The sequence below is a fragment of the Drosophila montana genome, unplaced genomic scaffold (genome assembly GCF_035044405.1).
Source record: "Drosophila montana isolate Dmon_TW-CO22-7 unplaced genomic scaffold, ASM3504440v1 contig_3200_1, whole genome shotgun sequence".
NCBI classification, from domain to species: domain Eukaryota; kingdom Metazoa; phylum Arthropoda; class Insecta; order Diptera; family Drosophilidae; genus Drosophila; species Drosophila montana.
Window position 1 is genome coordinate 7,353,219 of NW_026998080.1, and position 21,214 is coordinate 7,374,432.

The 21,214-nt window shown below is 40.1% G+C and overlaps 2 protein-coding genes across 5 annotated transcripts in view; one reads left to right on the forward strand and one right to left on the reverse strand.

The window, feature by feature from the left end:
* Positions 1-21,214, reverse strand: part of Liprin-gamma — a 47,134-nt gene that overhangs the window by 9,838 nt on the left and 16,082 nt on the right. For 3 of the 4 annotated variants that reach the window (XM_064687839.1, XM_064687841.1, XM_064687843.1), the window contains exons 1-3: positions 4,697-4,822; positions 4,064-4,625; positions 3,027-3,558 (exon numbers count right to left, since the gene is read on the reverse strand). In XM_064687839.1, the coding sequence (XP_064543909.1) occupies positions 3,027-3,558; positions 4,064-4,177 (646 nt within the window). In that variant the 5' untranslated portion in view covers positions 4,178-4,625; positions 4,697-4,822. Of the gene's footprint in view, positions 1-3,026; positions 3,559-4,063; positions 4,626-4,696; positions 4,823-21,214 lie in introns of those variants that run through there. The other variant, XM_064687840.1, reaches the window with a different exon arrangement.
* LOC135431770 (uncharacterized) lies at positions 6,794-7,520 on the forward strand. The gene has a single exon (XM_064687078.1). The coding sequence runs from the start codon at positions 6,848-6,850 to the stop codon at positions 7,385-7,387; it is 540 nt and encodes a 179-aa protein (XP_064543148.1). The 5' UTR covers positions 6,794-6,847; the 3' UTR covers positions 7,388-7,520.

Below are 21,214 nucleotides of genomic sequence, written 5' to 3' on the forward strand. Positions count from 1 at the left end.
AGTGCCTGGTTTGATTGGATCTTTGATTTGGATTAGTCACACACACACGTGCACACTCACACACACAGGGAAATGGAACGTGCAGGTTTCTATTTGATTTTGAATAGCTAAATACAATGTGAAAACCAAATGCCATCCGAAGTACTTAAACATACTTATAAAGGGTATTTAATAAACATAAAATGTATATACAACAATCAATATGCATTTTGATTTTTCAACATTTAACTAAAATACGTAATGACATTTATATCATATTTTATTATAGTAATTGGAGATGAATTCGATTTGACTTTTTATCAGGGCATTCATTTTAAATGGATTTCAAACTCATTCATGTGCATAGTTTATTTAAATCGTTGGATTACACATCTGTTTTATTATTATTTATTCATTCTGTTCTATTTGCACGTTTTTTCCTAGTAATTTATGATTAAAGGCCAGACTATAAATCCGAATTAAACAATTTGGGAAAATAAATTCGCGGTAATCCATAAATTTGATGTTTTTTATTATAAAAGAAGCCACAATAACTGCCGGCAATCATTTATATATACCCATAACCTAATCAGATCTAGTCAGGTTGAAAAAATATCAAATTGCATAAGGTTTTTATTGACTTGCACAGGATATTTTTGCATAACTTTCTCATGAAATTTGTGACGCATTATGGAAGATATTTTGCCATGAAATATACGAAGACTATTTGGGACTATTTGAGGTAGAGATTTATATTTTGTAACAGGCCACATTTATGTAAAAGATTTTTAGCCTAGATTAAAGTTAGGACTTTACTGAACCCAATTTTCCCTTAAATTCTTTTTGTTCTCTCAGATCAGGTTTTTATAATTGTGTAATAGTCGTAGAAATAAATTGAATGCCAATTTGTTAAATCGGAATTAATAAGAGCTGATGACAGCCATTTTGTCTTGTACCAAAATTCTCGTATACCATACACAGATTAAGAAAGTTTTACTTCATGTGTTTGTTGGGCTTGCATGTAAAGGTAATTCGGAGGTGTGTTTAGGAAATCTCATAGTGTACCTTAAGCTTAAAGTATTTCAAACGGTTTACTTTCAGTATTTTAAGTTTAAAGTCTTTACCTTCTTTGATTGGATGAAATCAACTTTAACAAGTCTAATATTGAATATCTAACTCTTTAACCCAAAAGGAAACAACTCTTTCTTGAATTTCATGTTTTTGAATCTGTTTTAAGTAAGGATAGCTCTGAGTCAACCCGTGTATAGTCAGTTGCAGCCACATCAAGATGTGGCAAATTTGAGGGGCTATGCTAATGCGACCGCATGAGATAGGGATGTGCATCTCGTCAGGCAGCGTGATTTGCGATTCCCTGCAGCTCGATTGCCATTCGACAACAGCTGCCGCAATCTCGATTCTAATCCTGATGACAGCAGGTCGGCACCGCGTCTCTGTAGCTGAATCCATCAGAGCGGCCGCTGCAGCGCTTCGTTACGTTTTGTGCCCGGGCCATTAAAGCGGCTGAGAGGAGTCCTTGCTGCTATTATTTTTTGAGAGTTTTGCCGGGCATGCGAAGTGCCATCTCTTTGCCACACCCCAACATAATCTGGACCCCAACTGCACTTTGGCTCGTTTTTGCTGGCCGCCGCATTTGCAAATCCAGCTGCGGACCCATTGCCGTTCCTAATTCGAGTAAGCAAGAGATTTGCGTTTGTCATCTTCTCATGTGCCCGTTGCCCGAGTTTTCCCCATTTGTTTTCTGGCACATTTGCCACTGCCCGGCCTCGACTTGGTTGCAGTGCGATTTTAATTTTAATTTTAGGACTAACTACTGCAGAAAGTGTCCAGTGAAGGCAGCTCAACGTATCCTGCTCAATATCTGATGCAAATACTGTGCAACTGTCTGTGGCATATGCAAAAATACCTATGTAAATTCATTTTCCGAATTTTTAATGCAACAGGCTCAAGACCATCTCAGCCCAAACTGCTTTACACAGTTGTATTCATTTGCCTCTCGTAAATCATAATCGAAAAGCAATTCCAACTACAAGGCATACACGAAATATGCCTAAATGGTATTCCTGTAATGGAAACCCATTTATTATGGTACCTGTTTTCGATATGTGCTCAACGTAAACAAAGTTTCTTTTCGGTAAGAATAACCAAAGTGAATGGTATAATTAAGATGTGAGCGGGGGCTAGGAACAAGCAAGAGCGCACTAGTCGGGAGTGCCAGACTGGGAGGTACCCTATACCCAACGTCAAGCTTTCTATGCTTTTCTTTCCTTAATTTAAACTATGTATGAGAGCGGCCCTCTTGATTAACTTTGGTGCTTTAAGTCTGATTTTTATGAAATGCGTAGGGCGTGAAAATGGGATATTAAAGGATGTATATACCAAAGCCCAAAGCTCTACTTTTAAAAGTTAGTTATTTCCAATTTTAGTTAGAAGGAGAAAGGTACAAAAAAAGTTAAATTATCATTTTTATATGCTATACGAGAATATATACTGGTTAATCTAGCTCTGATAATTTTCGATCTTTGTTTAAAAAATGGGATTCGACATCGATAAAGAAAAAGGATAAATTATAGAAGAATATATATTAACAATATTTAGAACTCGGCTCAATTTACTAATTTTGTTGTCCTGGTCAAAATTAAATATATAATTAATGGGGTCGGCAATGAATGCTGTTGCTTGTTACATTTGCACAAAAAACATCCTACCCTCTTTACCCATTTGCCAGGGTAGAGGACATACAATTAAAGTACATATATGAAGAATTTAAATTGTTGTTTGTGTGGCAGATAGTGTAACAAAAGAGGACAATTTGTGACTATGGTTTATGGTCGTTCCCGTGCTGGGTCGCACATACATATATATATATATATATACATATATATGTGTACTATATATATACGCATGTGTGCACATGTAAGTGCTTTAAGCCCCATCCAGGTGCAGCTGAGCTAATTGCGCCCACTCACATACCCACTCAGCTGAAATGTTATAGAAATGCTTGTGGAGCGGGGCGGGCTGGCACTTACCGGCGTTCAGCTGGCTGCCGCTTGCGTTGACCTGGGCCAAGTGACCGGCGGCAATCAAATTTGAGTTATTCGCATGGATCATGGCTGCCGTGGATATTGTGGTGCCGGAGTTGGCGCTGCTGCCATTCACTAATTGCGACTGTGGTAGCCCAATCCCAATCACCGCGGCTTGTGCTTGTCCCAATGTGTCGCCCTTGGCGGCCAGGCGATTCTGGTTGTCGATGGTCATGGGTGGCGTGAGCGTCTGATTGCTCCCATTCGAGCTGGCCGGGGAGCTGCTGCTATCGGAGGCGCACGCGGAGGCGGAGGGTGTCAGTTCCCGTTTGCCTGCCAGTAGGCTGGGCTGCTTTAATGTCGGTGGCGCTCCGCCTGCCGATGAGGTCGAGGAGGCGATGACACCACCGCCAGACGCCTGGCTGATGCAGCTGCTGCTGCTGTTGTCCAGGGAGAGCACCGGCTTAACGGGCTTGTTGTTGTTGACGGACTTCTCTTTGAGCGCGCCCACACTCGAGTCCAGCGACTTGACAATTTTCTGCAATGTTGGACAAGCGTTTAATGAATGCAAGCACTTCAATTAGCCAGCGTCTATGCATAAGTAGGATAGTAGAGATGTTCAAAAATAGTGAGACAGAAAGAGAGAGAGAGGGGGATAGAGGCTGATGTTGTAGACGTGAGCTCAGTCAGAGTCCGAAGTCAATTAGTCAATGAAAATGTGTGAGCGGGGGGTAAATTGAAAAGTTTGAAAGTGGAAATGTGCCAAAACTTTTGCAAGCATAAAGTATAAGCATGTGAAAGTGGAACAGCGCTGAATGGCGAGTGGCATGCAAATTGTATGTTGACCCCTAACCCTAACCCAACCCCCCAAATACCCCGCCTACCACCAGCGGCGCTAACAAGCAAATGAATGAGGCCCAATTAGGTTAAACATCAAGTGAATGTGGGGTTTTTTTTTGTGGATGTCTTTGTTGTTGTTGTAGCGGGGCTTGGGCATGCAGGGTTGGCACTTGGATTGGTTGTGTTGTACTTGGTGTACTTACGGATTCGCCGAGCTTGTGCAGCGAGGCATTTATGCGATCCGGATTGCGTGGCGGCGGCTCTGGTGGCTCTGATGCGGCCATGGTTGGTCCGGCAGCAAGACCGTTTATTTGCATACCTCACACACAACTGAAGAGCTCCCAGTGCCACAACTGAAGAGCCAAAGCCAGAACCAGTGCCTGTGTCTGTCCCAGTCGCAGTCGCTCTATGCTAGTTGCTAGTTGCCCAGATATTGAATACGAATGTACAAGTGTGCTGAGCCCGACCGCAAGTATTTCAACTGCCACAATTTGCACCATGCGCAGCCCGCTCTAACATTCTGACTACCATTACAAACAGACCCGAGGAAATACGTACACAGACTGAGGGGGAGAGAGAGAGAGACACACACCCGATATGCCGCAGATGTTGGCCGCTGATTCCGATGATTCCGACGATGATGACGATGATGATGATGATGATGTCTTCCTCTGTCCCAGTTCGAGTCCTTGCTTTTAATCCTTTAATTGCTCAACTTTTCGTTTGATGATTTTCTTTTTTAGTCGCCGTCGACTTCGAATGCATCTGTAAATAAATGAAGAGGCTTTATTGAGCAATTTATTTCCATAAGCTGCGGGCTCTTATTATATATCTACCATAAATACATATACAGAGGAAGGCATTTTAAGTTATTTATATATTAAATATCTTTCAATAAACTAAAGAAATTTGGAATTTAACCTACAAATTTACAATGCGAAAAAAACAAATCTCCAAAGCTCTCCAAAAGCAAAACGTACAAAGCATCGATATATCGATACTTGTGACCTCACAGTATCGATACTACTGAGGTACTGCCGTACACAACTATCTATTGTATTACGCGAAGGTTCCTTGAACATCCTAAGTACTATTCGATGACTATTTGAGGGTATCTACCTTAGTCGATTATCGCTCAAAACTCTGTTCGTACCCTTTTTACTGCTGGCTGTAAACACTTTATCGCAGTCGGACCTTATATATGTGTGGGTATAGATGTAATCCACTGCTCATAACATCGGTTTTGAGTTGTTTCCAATTTTCTATGCATCCAGTTGCGTGTCAGGACTCGGTTTTACTGCACTGCGTCCGGAAAATAGTAAATGTAAAAGCAGAATGCTTGTAATAGAAACGGTAATGGGTACCGCCAAATGGGTTAGGGTTAGATGGAAGCATACAGAAGTGTTGATTTAGTACATATATATTATGTAAAGTGCTTTCCAGAAATAATTTACGGTTGAGCAATTTCAGTTTTATGCACACACGTTGTTCGGAGCCTTAACTAACAGTTTTTGCATCCATTTTATGACCGCAGCTTGAGTATTTTACAAAATCGGCGAAAAGTTATGTTTTCATTAATATTTTTCATGTGTTAGCTTTAACTTCGCGACTGTGAAACATTAACCTAACTTTGCCCCATACAATATTCGCTCTTTACTTGCCAAAAGCCGATCGAATGAATAACAAAAAGTTTCGTTCAATAGTTCTCCAACAATTTTGTTGCATATAAATATATTTAAGCAGACCGACAGATGTGGTTAAATATACATATACAATAGTATATATCTTTTTTTTACCTCTTTCCGAACCGGTTTTACATTTTAAAATTACTTAACAGCATATATAATAAAAATATATACAACTTCGAATTAAATTTTTGTAAGTGGCTCCGTTTATATTCAATGGTGAATTCTCTCTGCATTCAGATTTTAATCCGATTTAGCCAAAGGTACAAAAAACCGACCATGAATGGTGTCCAGTTTCCGTTAATCTTTTTTTTGGTTGAGGTAAGAAAAAATGTTCACAAATAGCCGGCTTAGTAGAGTCCTCATATGCTGGCGACTGTCCAGCGGGCGGTGTTCAACCGGAAATAGTTCTATCTCTGGTGCACCTTGACTCGAAACCACAAACATATGGCTGGGATATGAGAATAACCTGACCACAGGCACACATGCAGCACAGCTGCAAGTGAAGTCAAGCTGGGGATTCCCACTGCCTCAAATGGGACTAATGTGTTTTATGGTGGTGAGCTGGCGGAGTGGGCGTCCATTCCCTGCTGGAGGCGCAGGAGTGGGGTGGAGTGAGCGGCGTTCGCATGTGGCAAAACAGGAACTTTAATCATAATAATAACACACAACTTTTCGGTTAAATCCGAGCATACAGTTACATGGCCCCCCACCTCGGCATACATATACATATGTACTTGTGCATGTGTGTACATACATATATGCAAACAAGTTCATTTTAGCTAGGAAAATTTATATCTGCAGTTTGTGAATAGGGTTGAGTTTTGTAATACACAAGCTGGTTCATAATTGAAGCGCTCTATTTTCTGCACTATTTCAATTCTTCGTTCTAAATATAATGGAAAATATGGCAGCGAAGTATGTTAACCGAACGGGCTTTATATTACAGCATAAAATCTCTGAACTATTTGAAAAATGACTGTTCACAGTGTCAGTGTTGGGAAACGTATGTTGATGTACTTGCAGGAGTTGCCACCTTATTAAGGCCCCAACTGTAGGCTAAATATTTGACCTTAATTGGAAATATACTAGTATATATATGTAAATTATAATTATTTAATTTTTTTACTTAATATAATTGTTTTTTCATCATTTATATTTATAAATTTATTAATACTTATATACTTTTTATTTTTATTATAATTATTTTTAAAGTTTAAATTATTTTATTTATGATCATGGTAGCCGTGTTGTGTTCCGTTGAAAATTTGTACTATTTGGAAAATTTGATTGAAATTAAATATGGAACTGATCTATAGCGAGCTGTTTGATGATATAGAAGTCTTTGAAAATCGTGCGATTCAATACCCTTACATACAGCACAGCCCACCAGAGCCAACAATTAGGAAGCCCAACGAATCCTTTTATATACACCTTCAGGATGCGGTGCAGGAGCAGTGGCCGGCGTTTGTTATGGCCTACCGACGCAAGTTTAACGCGAAGACCATGGAGCAAAGACACAAAAGAGCCGAGGAGCTCAGAAAGCAGTTAACTAATCAGCGCGTGGATCGACTCTCTGGCAGATTAGCCAACGTGGCATTGCTGACCGCCGACTACCATGCCAAGCGGAACAACAGCTGGTTGGCGTTGCGGGATCACTCAGTGCAGGACATGCAGAAGCATCTGCATAGACACGAGCTCAAGCTGATGGTGCGTGTGAGGCAGCTGCGTGCCCACAATAGTCAGGTGCAAAAGCGCAGCGAGCTGTTGCGATATAGGAACTATCTGACACGCATCGCGCTGCAGCACGAAGAGAAACGGAAACGCATTGGAATATTTTAGCTGGAAATATATTCAGGTCTGTGGCAAACAGCGTCGATCTGAACATATTTCCAACTAATAATGTTTATGTATTCTCCGGGCCTTGTGTTTGTGTCCAGTAAAAACCATCAGCTCGCAGCGACGAGCCACAGAAGTTAAAGGACTTTTCAATGCGTCAAAAGTTTCAACATGAAACTAGCTTCAACTAAATCACTTGTCAACCTCTGACATATTCCGTTTTTGGCGAAACGTCCGAGGCATGCCTCATATAAAAGCGCATAAAATCAGCTGCCTGGCAGCCACAAAGCCAAATGCCACTCCAGTGAATGGGGGTCAGGGCAATTTGCTTTTAAATATGCTCGATTCAAGAGGTTCTCGCTGTAGTTTTTTGTGGCAAAAGTTTTCTCTTTTTGCCGAAAGTTTGCGTGAATGCATCAAGTAAGCCATAATTAGCCAGGTCTTTCGTCTAGCTTCAGTCGGTGAATAAAGTGGCGATTATGGGTTTTTGGCTAAACACAAGCGTTCCTCTCCATGGGTTGAGGTTGGCAGCCGCTCTTGTGCAGCGTCAAAGACAGTGCTCCAGTGTGTTCCCATGGAACCCGGTGCACCGAAATCATGTGTACTCAAGTGCAATTTTATATGCATTCCGGCAGCTCTCAAAGCTCCTTTGAGCTGCTTTCAGCTTACAGACCAGTTGTTGGAATGCAAAAGTAACCGACAACTTGACTGTCTCAGGAACTTTGAGAGCGTTCTTCTTAGCCTTTGGCGTGTGCCAAGTTCAACTTAAATACTTGACCTGTTTGAAAACATATTTAAACTCTGGCCTCCTCATGTTATTCAATTAAACACTAGACCCTGGAGTGTCGGATGTGTGCTCAGTGCTCAGCTAAGATCATAAGCATAATACAATTTGAGCCCATGACAAAGCATTTATTTCAGTGGGGTGCAATTGAATTATATTCATTACACTTGGTAAAACATCAGTCTATAAATACTGTTATTTTTTTCCAAGAAATAATTGAAAGTGAATACCATTCGCTTCACTGAGTTCTATAATTATAATTAAGGCAGCTTTCTCAAAATTTGTTAATGCAGTCTTAAGAGTGCGATTGAGTGAGAATATATAATTACAGATTTGTGCTTTACCAGAATATTCAAGTGTCTAAAGGAATCACAATTGAATAATACATATAAGAAGGTATCAAAATTGAATGGAACCGGGGTCATCTTTGTTTACAAAGATTTTTCTTCTCAAGAAAACATAAATGTTTTTTATAGATATTAATTTAAACCAAAAAAGGTTTAGAATAAGTGTAGATTTACATTATTCAGAATAGACTGTGCATAAAGATGATATACTTATAAAAATTATGCAAATGTCTGACTTTTTCAGCTCCTACAGTAATAGGATAGGAAGGTATATAAACATATCTATCAGAATCTGCACACATGTGCCAATGTATCTAAAGCCCATTTTGACTGCCTGTCAGCCTTAGGGATCTAGTAGTTCACCCAGCGAATTTGGCACTCAATTGGTACCAAAAACAAATGTGGATATTTTGTGAATAAATAAGCCGTGTTACAAACAGGTGCAGCATTTGTTGGTCCTGTCGCTTTTTCGAGCTGTCGGCGTTCTCTCATGGAAGGACGCTGTCATGATGACACTCGACAGCCAACAGAAATTAATTGGAAATTAATTAGTTAAGTAAACTCATTCACTTCATTTCCGATTACGGCACCAAACACCAAGTGCCAACTGTATGGAAACTTTTCGAGTTGGGCCATCCAATAAGCTCGCCGATTTGTTGACTGGCAGTGGCTTTTGCATATCACAACTGAAAAGCACAAACAGCATTTGATTTGGCGAATAACACCATAAATCTAACGTCGCAGTGACTCATAAATATGTTTTACCATGACTCACTCGCTATAGGAGCCCCAACACCTACATATATGGAGCTGTGCACACTTTTAATATTAATTTCCCTTTGGCTCGCTGCTACGACTCGCTTTTCCGTACCGCACGGAAACAATCTAAAACAAGAACGGAGCGAAAAGTTTAAGTACTTCGATTAGCTGTCCAAAAGACGTCAAAGCCAAACCAAGATCATCATCAACACACTGATTTTATGTTGGCCCCAGGGCTGAACATCATTGATATGCAAATTGTATAGCAGGCTTCAGCATATTTCCCAACGTTAACTGGCCAAGGACCTGCTGAGGCGCCTGGGCTAATGAATTGTATTTAACATATTTGTTGCTTGTGTATATTCATTGAAGAAAGGCAAATGAAGTTGTTTGCTTAACTTAACTTTTTGTTGAACTAAAACTTTGCGAAGGCAGCTCATAAAATAGCTGAAAAATCACTTTGCACAGTGACTATTCACAATGGTTTAGTGTTGAAAAACGTATTTTGCTACTCTTAAGTGTTGCCACCTTGCTTAATGCGTGTGCCGTTGTGCTTAGAATGTTTTAAGACAAACATTTTTATAGCCACTTTAGTTTTTATAACATTAAAATTATAATTAACCTATTGTCAAAGAGTAAACTTCAATAAACATAAAGAATAGGTAAAAATTGAATTTGGGCGCTCTGCAAATGTTCAAGAATACATATATATGTATTTCCACGAATTAATCTGAATGTGCTTTTTACAGTACATATTTCAAAGAGTTTTTCGAAATGTGAACAACTCATCAAGTACTTGAGTGGAATTGGACTCACCTACTGGGTAACTTGTGGTCAAGCATACTGCACTTTTGGTTTTTTATTATGGCTTTGTGGCGTGCATTATCTGTGATTCATTCGCATTGGCTGCAATTCCTACGGAGCACTTCAGCAGTACCCGCCCGCAGATTTGTTCAACCGAACAGAAGGTAAAGTTTCCGTTGAGCAACTCATTTAGTTTGCAATTAATTAGTGGCAACAGGCAGCGGTTGGGGCCAACAGCTAACAGCGCGTGTGTACAGGGTGGAGTTTGTGTTTTTCATTAAAAACTAAATAGATGCGGCTTCAGCTCGTTTTTTGTTGTTATTGTGTTGGCACGGCAAGTTTGGAAAGCGGTTTCCGGTTCCGGTTATGCTCCAGCTCCAGCTGCAGCTCGTAGGCGGCTTGGCGAGGGAGGCCTAACAAAATAACAGCAAAAACCGAAAAGTGCTTTATGCGGAATATTTTGATGGGGCGCGAAATGAAAATGCTTGAAATGCTTGACCCAATTGGCAGCAAGTGCTGATGGAAAAACATGCAAAATATTTACCCCCCGAGCGCACAAGATAGCATGAGGCATGCCTCATGAGGGGGAGGCTCATAATGCCGCATAATCTTGGGTCAGTAAATGATTTTGCCATTAAAATGTTTGCGCATGTGTGTGTGTCTGTCTGTGAGAGAGAAGGGCTTTTTTTTGTGATAAGTAAAAGTTTCTTGTTTCTTGTGGCAGCTGTGCGAGGTTTGTGTGCAACAACGTGGTCTCAGGCCCCGGAGACCTAACCCTGTACTTACACAATTTGATAACCTACTTTCAGAATTGTCTTGTTATTGTTGCTGTTTCTGTTGCTTGCAACGTGTTTGGGTTGGCAACATTAAAAATTTACACATTATGACATTGAGGCACACTTTGAGCAGCAGCTGGAAGACAGCACAAAGCGCTCGGTGCACGGTGGACGGGGCACGGGGCACATTCGCACTCGCACTCATGTCCTTGAGCTTATGTTTTTGTTTGGCATTAAGAGCATGTTGAGTCTCACCAAGTGCGTGGGGACACATACACACACACACACACACAAACACACAGTAGAAGGGGGCAACAGCAGCGGCAGCCGTCGGGTCAGATACAGGTGCGTGGCTTCACACTGTGCAGCCTACAAACTGTGTCTACGTTTTGTTACTTGGGGGCAGGAACCGGGAAACGGAACCCGGCACGGATGTATGAGCCCTTTGTTGCCATGTTCGGTTGGCTATCTGTGGGCTGTGGGCGTGGCTGGCGACAGTGCGCACAGCTTGCCACTTGGGAAATACTTTAAGTCCTTTGCCTTAATAGCCCTGCCTTTTTTAGTTCTCGTCTCTGTGTCTCAGCCCCCCCCTGATGGCATTTTCATTTCTTTGGTTTTCTGCTGCTCGGGTGAATTATTGTCATGCGATTTATTACGCGCAACGGGCGACGCTCTGCTGCCGCTGCTGTTGCTGTTCCACATGGCGTATGCGTAACAATAATTGTAATAAAATGCACGTTATATTTTGCCTGTGGCAGCACGCGCGTAATGTAGTGCGGCCTTGCTTGGCTCCACATGCGCCTTGTTGCTCTTCAGCATGGCTATGAAACGCCGAGATGCAACTACGGAGGTGCATAATTAATATGCAAGCAGATATACTTATATTCATATGCATTTATTAAGGGGTATACGATAAATTGACCTGTCTTCGGCTGTGTCAACGCTTATTGTTCTTTTCACACAACTTGTTTCCCGCTTGTCAGCTGTCATGTAGCCAGGTGTCAATTACACGCCCGCCGATTGCCATCAGACACTATTTTTTCGACAAGCCGCAAATCTTATAATTAGAGTAAATTGAGGCCCTGATTCACAATAAAGTAATTAGAATGTGAATACAATATTTAGGAAACGCAATATAATACTTAATGCCAAGGCAAAAGGTCGCACAAGGATACATTTCAAAGAGGTAAAATACTTTCAGTAATAAAATGTATGGTAGATTATTTCAAAACATTTTTATTATTACACTTATTGTTGGAAGAAGCAGAGAGGGTAATCACTCCTGAGTGATTAGATTGAAAATGGAGTCATTATAGCAAATAAGATATATGTTTCAAGTAAACACAAATTTTTGTCGATTATAATTGAAGATCTCTGATCCCGTAAAGTATACATATTCCCAATCAGAACGACGTGCCGAGTCTCTGAGTCCCTTAAGTATACATATTCTTGATCAGAATGCCGAGCCGAATATTTTAGCCCCTTAAGTACACATATTCTTGATCAGAATGCGGATCTGATTCTATCAGTCTCTTCTTCCAGCTCTATATTAATATTGTTTTTGCTTTTTATTGCTAACGAAATCTTCAGTATTTGATTAAAATGTCAAGTAGCTATCGATCGAAAGCCAAATTCTTCCATGAAACCCATTTGTTATTGAGTCTTAAATAATGTCCTCTAAACAAAATTAATTAAAATGTAGATTCTTAAGCTTTTTAAGGCAACACACCAAACATCATACCTTAGCATACAATCAAGAGCATTTATTTCCCGACAGCTGTTTTTTCCTCTTTCCTCTTTTAATTTTTAACAACTGCGTCTTCCTTAAGAAAAGCTTAAAAGGCATCGCGTATGTCGCATTTTATGCTGACACAGAATTGGGTCCAACAGTGTCAATAGGCAAGACTTGAAAATTTCCCTTATTTTTCAGCGGTCTTTCGACACACTCACAAAAACGCGCCCGCACACAGACGACAAATATTGACCGAATTTCGTCGAATTTGGCCATGTTTTTCGTGTTGGTCGCTTTTGTCGTGTGGTTTAGTGGTCTTGTTTGTCTCTGTGTGTGTGTGTGTGAGCGTGTGTGCGTGGCTTTTGTCGCTGTTTTCATTGTCTGCGGCATTTGCCTAAAAGTGAGTGCGTAAATAACGCATGAAAAACCCACACCAATGCAATGTGTGCGTGTGTGTGTATTTGGAGTACATATCAAAAATTTACCTTCGCAATGTCCACAAGTGCAACGTTAATTGTTGTTATTGTATTTCGTGCTGGGTGGAAACTTTTGTGGTTTTTGCCAAACTTGTTTGTTTTATTGACGCTCAAAAGCATCCACTTACACACACAAACAGAACGCACGCCCACACACGTGTAGGTAGACGAGTGAGTGTATATATATGTATATACATGGAATCGTTTATAGGCGGACTCGAGGGAATACGACGACGAACCGTGTTGACACAGGCACGTCTTGCACCGCGTATAGCTCGAGCGTCACTGAGCGCCAGCAGCCGCCATCAGGCGTTTTATTGCCTGGCGCCAGATCCGAGTGCGAGAGAGAGTCCTTGGCATTTGGCTAGCTGACGTCACTTAAAGCTCCGACTGCAGCCGAGTGCACGGCGTAGAGTGCAGGGCGCCTGCGTCGAGGCGAAGCTTTTGACGAGCCAACGTCTCGGACGTAGCCACCCATGCACCCACCGACTCAGCTCCGTCGCCAACATAGACAAGTGTTTGTTTACGTTTTTACTGATGTTGCTGGCCGGGCTGGCACTCCGGCTATCCGCAGTCTGATCCCTGTCCCTATGCCTCGGCTTTGGCATAAGCCGAAGGTCACCATCGGCTGCTCAGCATCGTCGTCGAGGCGGACTTTAACTGGCAATGCAAAATAAATTGAGGCTGTGCTCATCTAGTGTCGTCCTCGTCCTTTAGAGGTATTCTTATTTTGTCGCGTATTGTGTAACAGAAAGATACCTCATCAAATTTGTTAGAACAAGTTTTTGTTGTTGAAGATATCTTAACCAAACTTGGCTAAAACTTATCAACTTTGCATTAATATTCCTTTCCACTATATGATATGATAGGAAGACGGGGTAAAGCTTTTGTATAAAAGCACTTCAATGTAAGCGTATTCATTCTTCGGCGTGGTGGAAATAGCATGTCTTTCTCGCATTTGCCTGCAAGTGACTTGCAGATACTTCTACTCAGCTGCTGCTCTGAATTGCTGCTTCAAGCAGCCCAATTAACCAGGACGTAAATACGAACTCACAATCAGACGAAACCAGAGATATTTTGCGAGCTGCCAGCATATTGCCCTGACAACAAATTGAAATAGCTGAAGCTCATTCCTTTGCATTTGCAGCAGAACAATCCTCAATTAAATCTAATGCCCGAGTCTTATGAGAGTAGAGCCCACAAGGCGCGTACCTAAATGGAAGCATAGTTTTACAACAAACTATGAAGTGCCTAACTGAGTCACGTTTTAAATAGATTAACATTTTAGCAACAAATCCAACAGATACATTTCGCAGCCAAGCTGCAAGCTGTCTCTGAATTTTTCCGCACTCATTTTATATGTGTTTTGTGCACATTGTTTGCCTTCTTGAGCTCTGCAACTGTCCCTCTCTCATTTGGGTTCGCCACTCGATGTCATTGTTGCCACTCTTTTATCCATTGACTTGGTAGCCACAAGTGATTGTGTGGCAAGTTTCGATGGGTCTATCGGGATAGATTGAATAACAATACCTACTCATAGACACAATTGAAGTTGTCGACTTGACTCAGTTGCCGCCTTCACATGTTACCTTAACAAGTTCACAAGTCAGGATTAGAGTGAATTATTTATAATAATTGAAATATTCTTTCAATAAATATATTATTCGAGTCTGACCATTTTGACGTATGATATTGATGCACAAAAAATCGTAACTTAGCAGAAAAACTCATGGGTGAATAAATAAATTCGCATTTCCATATTTCAATAAATTTCAGCTGTTCAAAATGGACGTTAAAATTATTCACAATCAAACTGAATAAGCGAATAAATATAAAATAAAGAAAATTTAAATAAAATAGGTAAACTTTTAGGCTTTGGTACTTGTACATTTTAATAAAAATATACTACATTAAAATAGCTGTTCGCTTTGTCAACAAATTGGAGTACGACAAATTGGGTACTCTTTGTGAAAGGCCCCAAAAGGTATCAGTCGGCACTTAGCGGAACCAATAAAAATAGGTAGAAACGTAGAAGTCATGCATAAATGCAATGGACTGAATAAGGCTGCAAATTAAATTAAAATGTTTGCGCTGGATATTCGTACAGGTTATCGTCTATCTGCGTATATAACTCAAGAGAACTCAGATACTCCATCAGCTTAAGTGACCAAACTAACATAAAATATAATATAATATTATATAAATATAAAATAAAATATAATATTTAATATATTGACATCTTCGAATGAAGCTTATCTTTCAGCGTATTTCATATTATATTTAATTCCTTAAAATGATTGATATTTTTAAAGCTCTGTTTTAACTATTTAATTTATATATGCTTATTCTTTTATTTTAATAACAATTATAATCTTTACTGGAATTCAAGCCTCTATATTATACATACTTCTACTCTAAATTCCTCTATACTTCAAATCAGCGGGTAGGGTATATAAAAGTCGCGATACTTTAAGCGCTCTTGCTTTTATGATTTATTCGAGTAATTCAACTTGCATTGAAATTGAACAAACTAATTTGATTTGTTTGCAGAGATACGCAAGCGACTCAGTAATTAGTTGGTTGGTCTGGCCAAATACATGCGCACATACATGCTCGCTTCGTCTGTGCAAATACGCCGAGTATCTACAGATACGCCTTGTCCATTGGATGAGTGGAGGATGGACGGATGGATACATGTACGTATATGAAAATGAGGCTGGCTGTCTAATTAAGCATAGTGCCTGGTGTGTATTGTGGATAGTTTGTGTTACGGAATGCGTTCATAATCCGAGCATACCTGGCCTGAGTGCGTGATTTCCATATACAAATATCTTTGTTATGTACGTTATGTGTTTCTGTATGCGTGTGTGTGTGTGTATGTTTGGGTGTGTGTGTGCAAGACTGACATTCATTGTACTGTCAGGCCATATCAGAGCTGCATTCAGGCGACAGCCCCAACTGGATGCTTACAAAATGTTATCAACTGAATGTCAAACTTATTTTGCCCATTGTCAACAGTTTTTCACAAGCGGCTAATAAAAGTTTATCAACATGGCCAGGCATCATCTTGATGGAGCAAAACACAACTTTCACACACACACACACATAGCCGCCTAAATTTATATGTGCATGAATTTTATTTTTATCGACTAGGCAGATGCTTTGAGTAGGAAACAGCAGCACAATATGAACTCCATATAAACTTGATATACATATACATACATATAGATACTTTTATGTATAAGCAATCGATTGATGGCCACACAGAAGGCGGGTTCATTCATCTGGCTAGGCTACGCCTATAATATGCACATGTACACAAAAAACTGATAAACTGATAAATATGGCAACTATTCGTTACAGTCTTCAAACACCTCGAGCAACATTTTCGCATTGCAATTTACGGCTCAGTTGTTAGTCAAATGTGACTGAGCAGCAATTGTGGCAGCAAGTGTTCCATAAACCCAGGCGAAAGACGCGCAAGACGTGCATTTCTCAATTGAATTGCAACAAAATAGAAATAATAGGATTAACGAGAGAAACCAATAGACACCCTGTACCATATGAATGTGCCAGTCAATAAGATAAAGCAAGAGAAAGGCTTTAAAGATTCGAGTATAGTTTCATAAAACAAAGAAAAGCTCAATTTTCAGCAAGGTTTTGGGTGTCAGCTATTTGAAAATAACCCCTTAATAGCACTAGTTTACAGTAGGAGCATTAATAGAGAGTTTATTATTTTAGAACCAAGTGAAAATATAATCTCTTTATATGACTCTACAATTGCAATAAAATAAATTACCTGGTCAACTTCAAGGCAGATAAAAAGAAGCTTAAATTCCCGTCACGCAGCTAAGCATTCGCCCTGTTTCCATTCATTTAGTGAACCGGCGACTTTCCGGTTGCTGGTCCGACGCAAAGCACAGTTATAAAATTGCGATGTTTTGAATTTGCATGCCAACTTGGACCACTTTTCAGAGTTTGAGCCGTATGTTGAGCAGCTTTTAAAATGCTGACCAGCTGCAAATTCAGGCAACTCTTTGACAGCGCTACTTATAGGGTATTAGAAAAGCTGACAAAAGCAGCAAACGTGGCAAGAACAAGAACAAGGGCCCTCCACTCCACAGCATTTCGAGCTCAACTTCCACTGCGATTGTCGCTTGCAACTCCTCAACAAAAATGGATGTGGATGCAATTGTCTACTCTGCTGTCTCTCTCTGTGTGTGTGTGTGTGCTTTGTCAAAGATCTGATGCGCTGCCAGGCAACCGCATTATCCTGCTCCAACTCATGCTCCGCTTTGTGGAAGTACAAGCGACTTGGCCGTGCCAGCCTCTCTGTAGAACGGGCATGTTTATCAATGTTGTGCGCTTATCGCCGACAGCCGCCATTTTCTCTGGCGGAAATGGGCACTGGCAGCCAACGACATTGGTGTTTGGCTATTGGGGGAAGGGAGGGAGGGAGGGCTGGGAGAAAGGTTGTGTGGCTGGCGTTAGGTTGACAACTTATTTCAACATCTTGTTGTTATCCGTTGTGCGCTTCCTATTTTCATTTATTGGCAAAACTTTTTGCACAGATGTGCGAAAACAAGCACACGGTATTGTGTATATATTTGTGTGTGTGCATGTGTGTGTGTTAGTGTGTTTTGCTGTCGGCAAAGTTTTGCCATTGTTCAAGCAAACCCATACATAAATAAGCATGCATATAATATACGCATCCACAAATAGAATACCCGTATGTGTGTTGCGCTTGCGAAATATTTGTACAATTTATTTTTATTAAAATTCCCCATTCAAATTCTCAAATTCTCTGCACCCACGACACAGTCGAGGACCAACTTAAATAAGCTGGCACCAAGCAGCCATCCAACTGTTGCTGGAGTCAAAGGATGTCAGACGTTGCATGTGTCTTCGGATGAGAGTCAAATGTGCCTCTGCCTCATATGCCACTCGGCAATTTAGTGAACGGATTATGTTCTTAGCACACAAATGTTACCGAATTTAGTGTCAGACTTATCTCTTAACGAGAGATAATCTCTAGAGTCGCTCTCAGAAAATTGAATCGAATCAAATAATGAAAGTCAAAGGCATTCGGCAAATAACTAATAAAAATATGTCAGTATATAAACAATTAAAGTTGTATTACTTGTTGATTATCTTCCATTTATATAAACAACATCCGGCAAAGCTGAAATCTGCCTGACCACAATTTGAATATATAGAATATTTAGAATTGATAGAGAATTATTTTCAGGGTAACAAAATTTTCCTCCCACAAGTGTGGCTGGACATAAAGTGGGAGGTTGCATAACTAAATAATTTGATTAATTACGATTCATGACATGTTTAGATGTGGGTGAACGTTGTGTAAATTTATTAAGCTGCTGATTAAGTTAGGTCATTGATCAAATCCATATTTATTTATTTATTTATATGTTGTTGTGTGTTATATATGTAAATTAAATAATATTTATACACATGTACAATGTTTCATATTTTGATAAGCCTCGGCTTATCTCGTCGCAATTTATGGTTTTATGCTATTGATTACATTTTTTTAAGTCCCCTTAGTTTTTTTTTCCATTTTCTTTCCCTTTTAAGCATAAGTTTTCACGTAGTTCTGCCCATTCTTTGTCTTTCTAGGTGACAGTGGAAAATGAATGGGAAAAAGAAAACTTGGAAAACGACGAGTCAGGAACTAAAAGTACAAGCACAATTATTTGTATTACGTATACGTTTAGTTGGCGCTCTTGTGTGTTTTGCCGGATATTGCTAAACGGTTTATCGCACTTGCTAGCCGAGGGGCGCCTTCGACCGGAAGCAGCGATATATTATTAATGACCATAAGCCAGTTGGCATGGTTGCCAGCACCAGCCAGAGAGAGACAGACAGAGTGAGAGAGAGAGAGAGAGCGAGAGAGACCACTCGAAGCTGCGCACAATGCGGCGTATGCGCAATATACATATATTCGCTTTTATATTTTATTACCGATACCCAGCGAGTTATAAATATTCACCCTGCCCGCATGCTTGGCGCCGCATTTGTAAAATCGCAATATTTTGGCCAGCCTTAGGTTTTGGCCGTTGTTCCAGATCCAGATCCTTGTCCCCCTTTGCGCTATTTGAAGGCAGGCAGCATTCGCATTCCCCTTTGAGCGCTTATTGTAAAGCGCCTTAATAAGATTTTATTGCGCCGAGTCACGGGCTGTACGGGCTGTGGTGCCCGTTTCAGTCCAACGTACGTGTTTGTGTACAACTGACGCAGATAATAAGTTCCATTCAGGATGGCATAGAAGGATGGGGTTCGTTGTTCATCCGTTGCTTGGTTTCTTTTCGGTCCCTTTGTGTTGCCGCCCTGGCCATCAGGGGTGCCCCGCCTCACAAGCAGGATAATGACTGACCGTTTTGAACACCTACCCCACTTTGGGACAGAATTGGCTATTTGGGATTTCATTTTGTATGCCGTCTGTGGTTATGTTTGCGGCTATTAGCGTCCAGTAATTAATATGCCCCAGACCCCCGAAAACATTTAAATGCAGCACAAAATAGTTGACTTAAGAAAGCAATTTGTGGGTTAAACTTAAATTTCTATGCATTTCAATGTAAATTCATGTAGGTAGATCTTCAGCGAACCCAACGAGCAAATCGGAATATTTTAAGCTCTGAGTACGCTACTTAATACTCGTTTATATTTTGTTGCCTTTTTGCACTGACATTCACAACATAAAATATGTTGAGGAAAATGTATAAAAAAAAAGGAAAAACACGACCACGATACAATATCATGAATTCTTCATAAAAGCATTTTACAAATATTATTGCGCAAAATTTTTGTGATAGCAGGGAACGTGCGTCCGCAGTTTATAAGCTGCTCTGCACACACACACACGCACGCACACATATGTTTATAATCGTATATGTGTGTGTACTTATGGATTTATGTTTGTGTATGTAAGCGAAAAATCTACTTTGTTTCGAGCTGGAAATACGAAACTGATGCAGTCAGCCTTTAAGCTACTTAGCCATATGTCAAAAAGAAAACTATTTTTCGATTGGGACACACTTTATAAATAAAATATTAAGCGAAACGAGCTTTGATTGCGATTTGCCATTTGATAAGAACAAGCAACAATTTCTCAGCTCTTCAGAGAGTTTTCCGATGTCCGACAGTATTGTTGAATAACTAAATTTTAATCTAGACAGACAGAATTACAAATATCTTAGTTAGGCAAGAGATTAAAGAGATTTCAGATATATTTTAAAATCTGGTAAAGGAAGTGTCGTAAGGAAAGGGAGCTGCTGTTGGGAACGGCTAAAATGGTATTAAATACCTTTTTGGACTTGAACGTAGCGTGACTATTAATTGAGGTTCAAAAAATTCAAGCCGAACTTAACTGAGCTGAATGACATATAATTATTCGAATATTGTGTATGAAATACATCTGATTTTCAAATGAGATTCCTTTGACAATCGTGATTAAATTTGATTCGTTTGTCTTATGGAAATCCAATTTCACTTTTGCTTGCATACAGCATTAATATGAAATATTGCGGGCTTTTTAAAAAAACATTATCGAATTTAAGCCAGAGCGCATATGTGGGAAGTAGGTTGACGGACATTTTGACACGGCCGCGTGTGAAAATATTTGCTTAAATAAATGTACAGCCTGCTCCGGCGTGCATAAAAGCTGTGCGCATAGAGTTTTTCATGCATCTGTGCGGGAATTCCGCTCTCGTGTGCCTTTTTATTTGACGCGTTAAAACCACAATGTGAGCTTTTAGTTCCGCGGTTCGTCAACCCACAAGCGCATATACGCAAATTAATAAAAAAAACAAGTAAGAGGTTCTAGTCGGGAGCTCCCGACTAGGGGATACCCTGAACCCTTTTCTTCCAACAGGCGATAGGTATAAAATGAAATATGTTTGATATATATATACTAATCTATAAGCTAAATGTCAAGTTTGGTGACTCTAGCTCATATTATTTACCGAAATTGCCTAAAAAACAGGATTTCGATATCGATTTGTATCGATTATTTGGCAACGGGGCAAGTTATCGAATATCGGAAATAAACTCGATCTGCGCGGGGACAAGGAGGACCTACAGCTAAAATTTCAAGTCTCTAGCTCTTATAGGTTATGAGATCCTTGCGTTCATA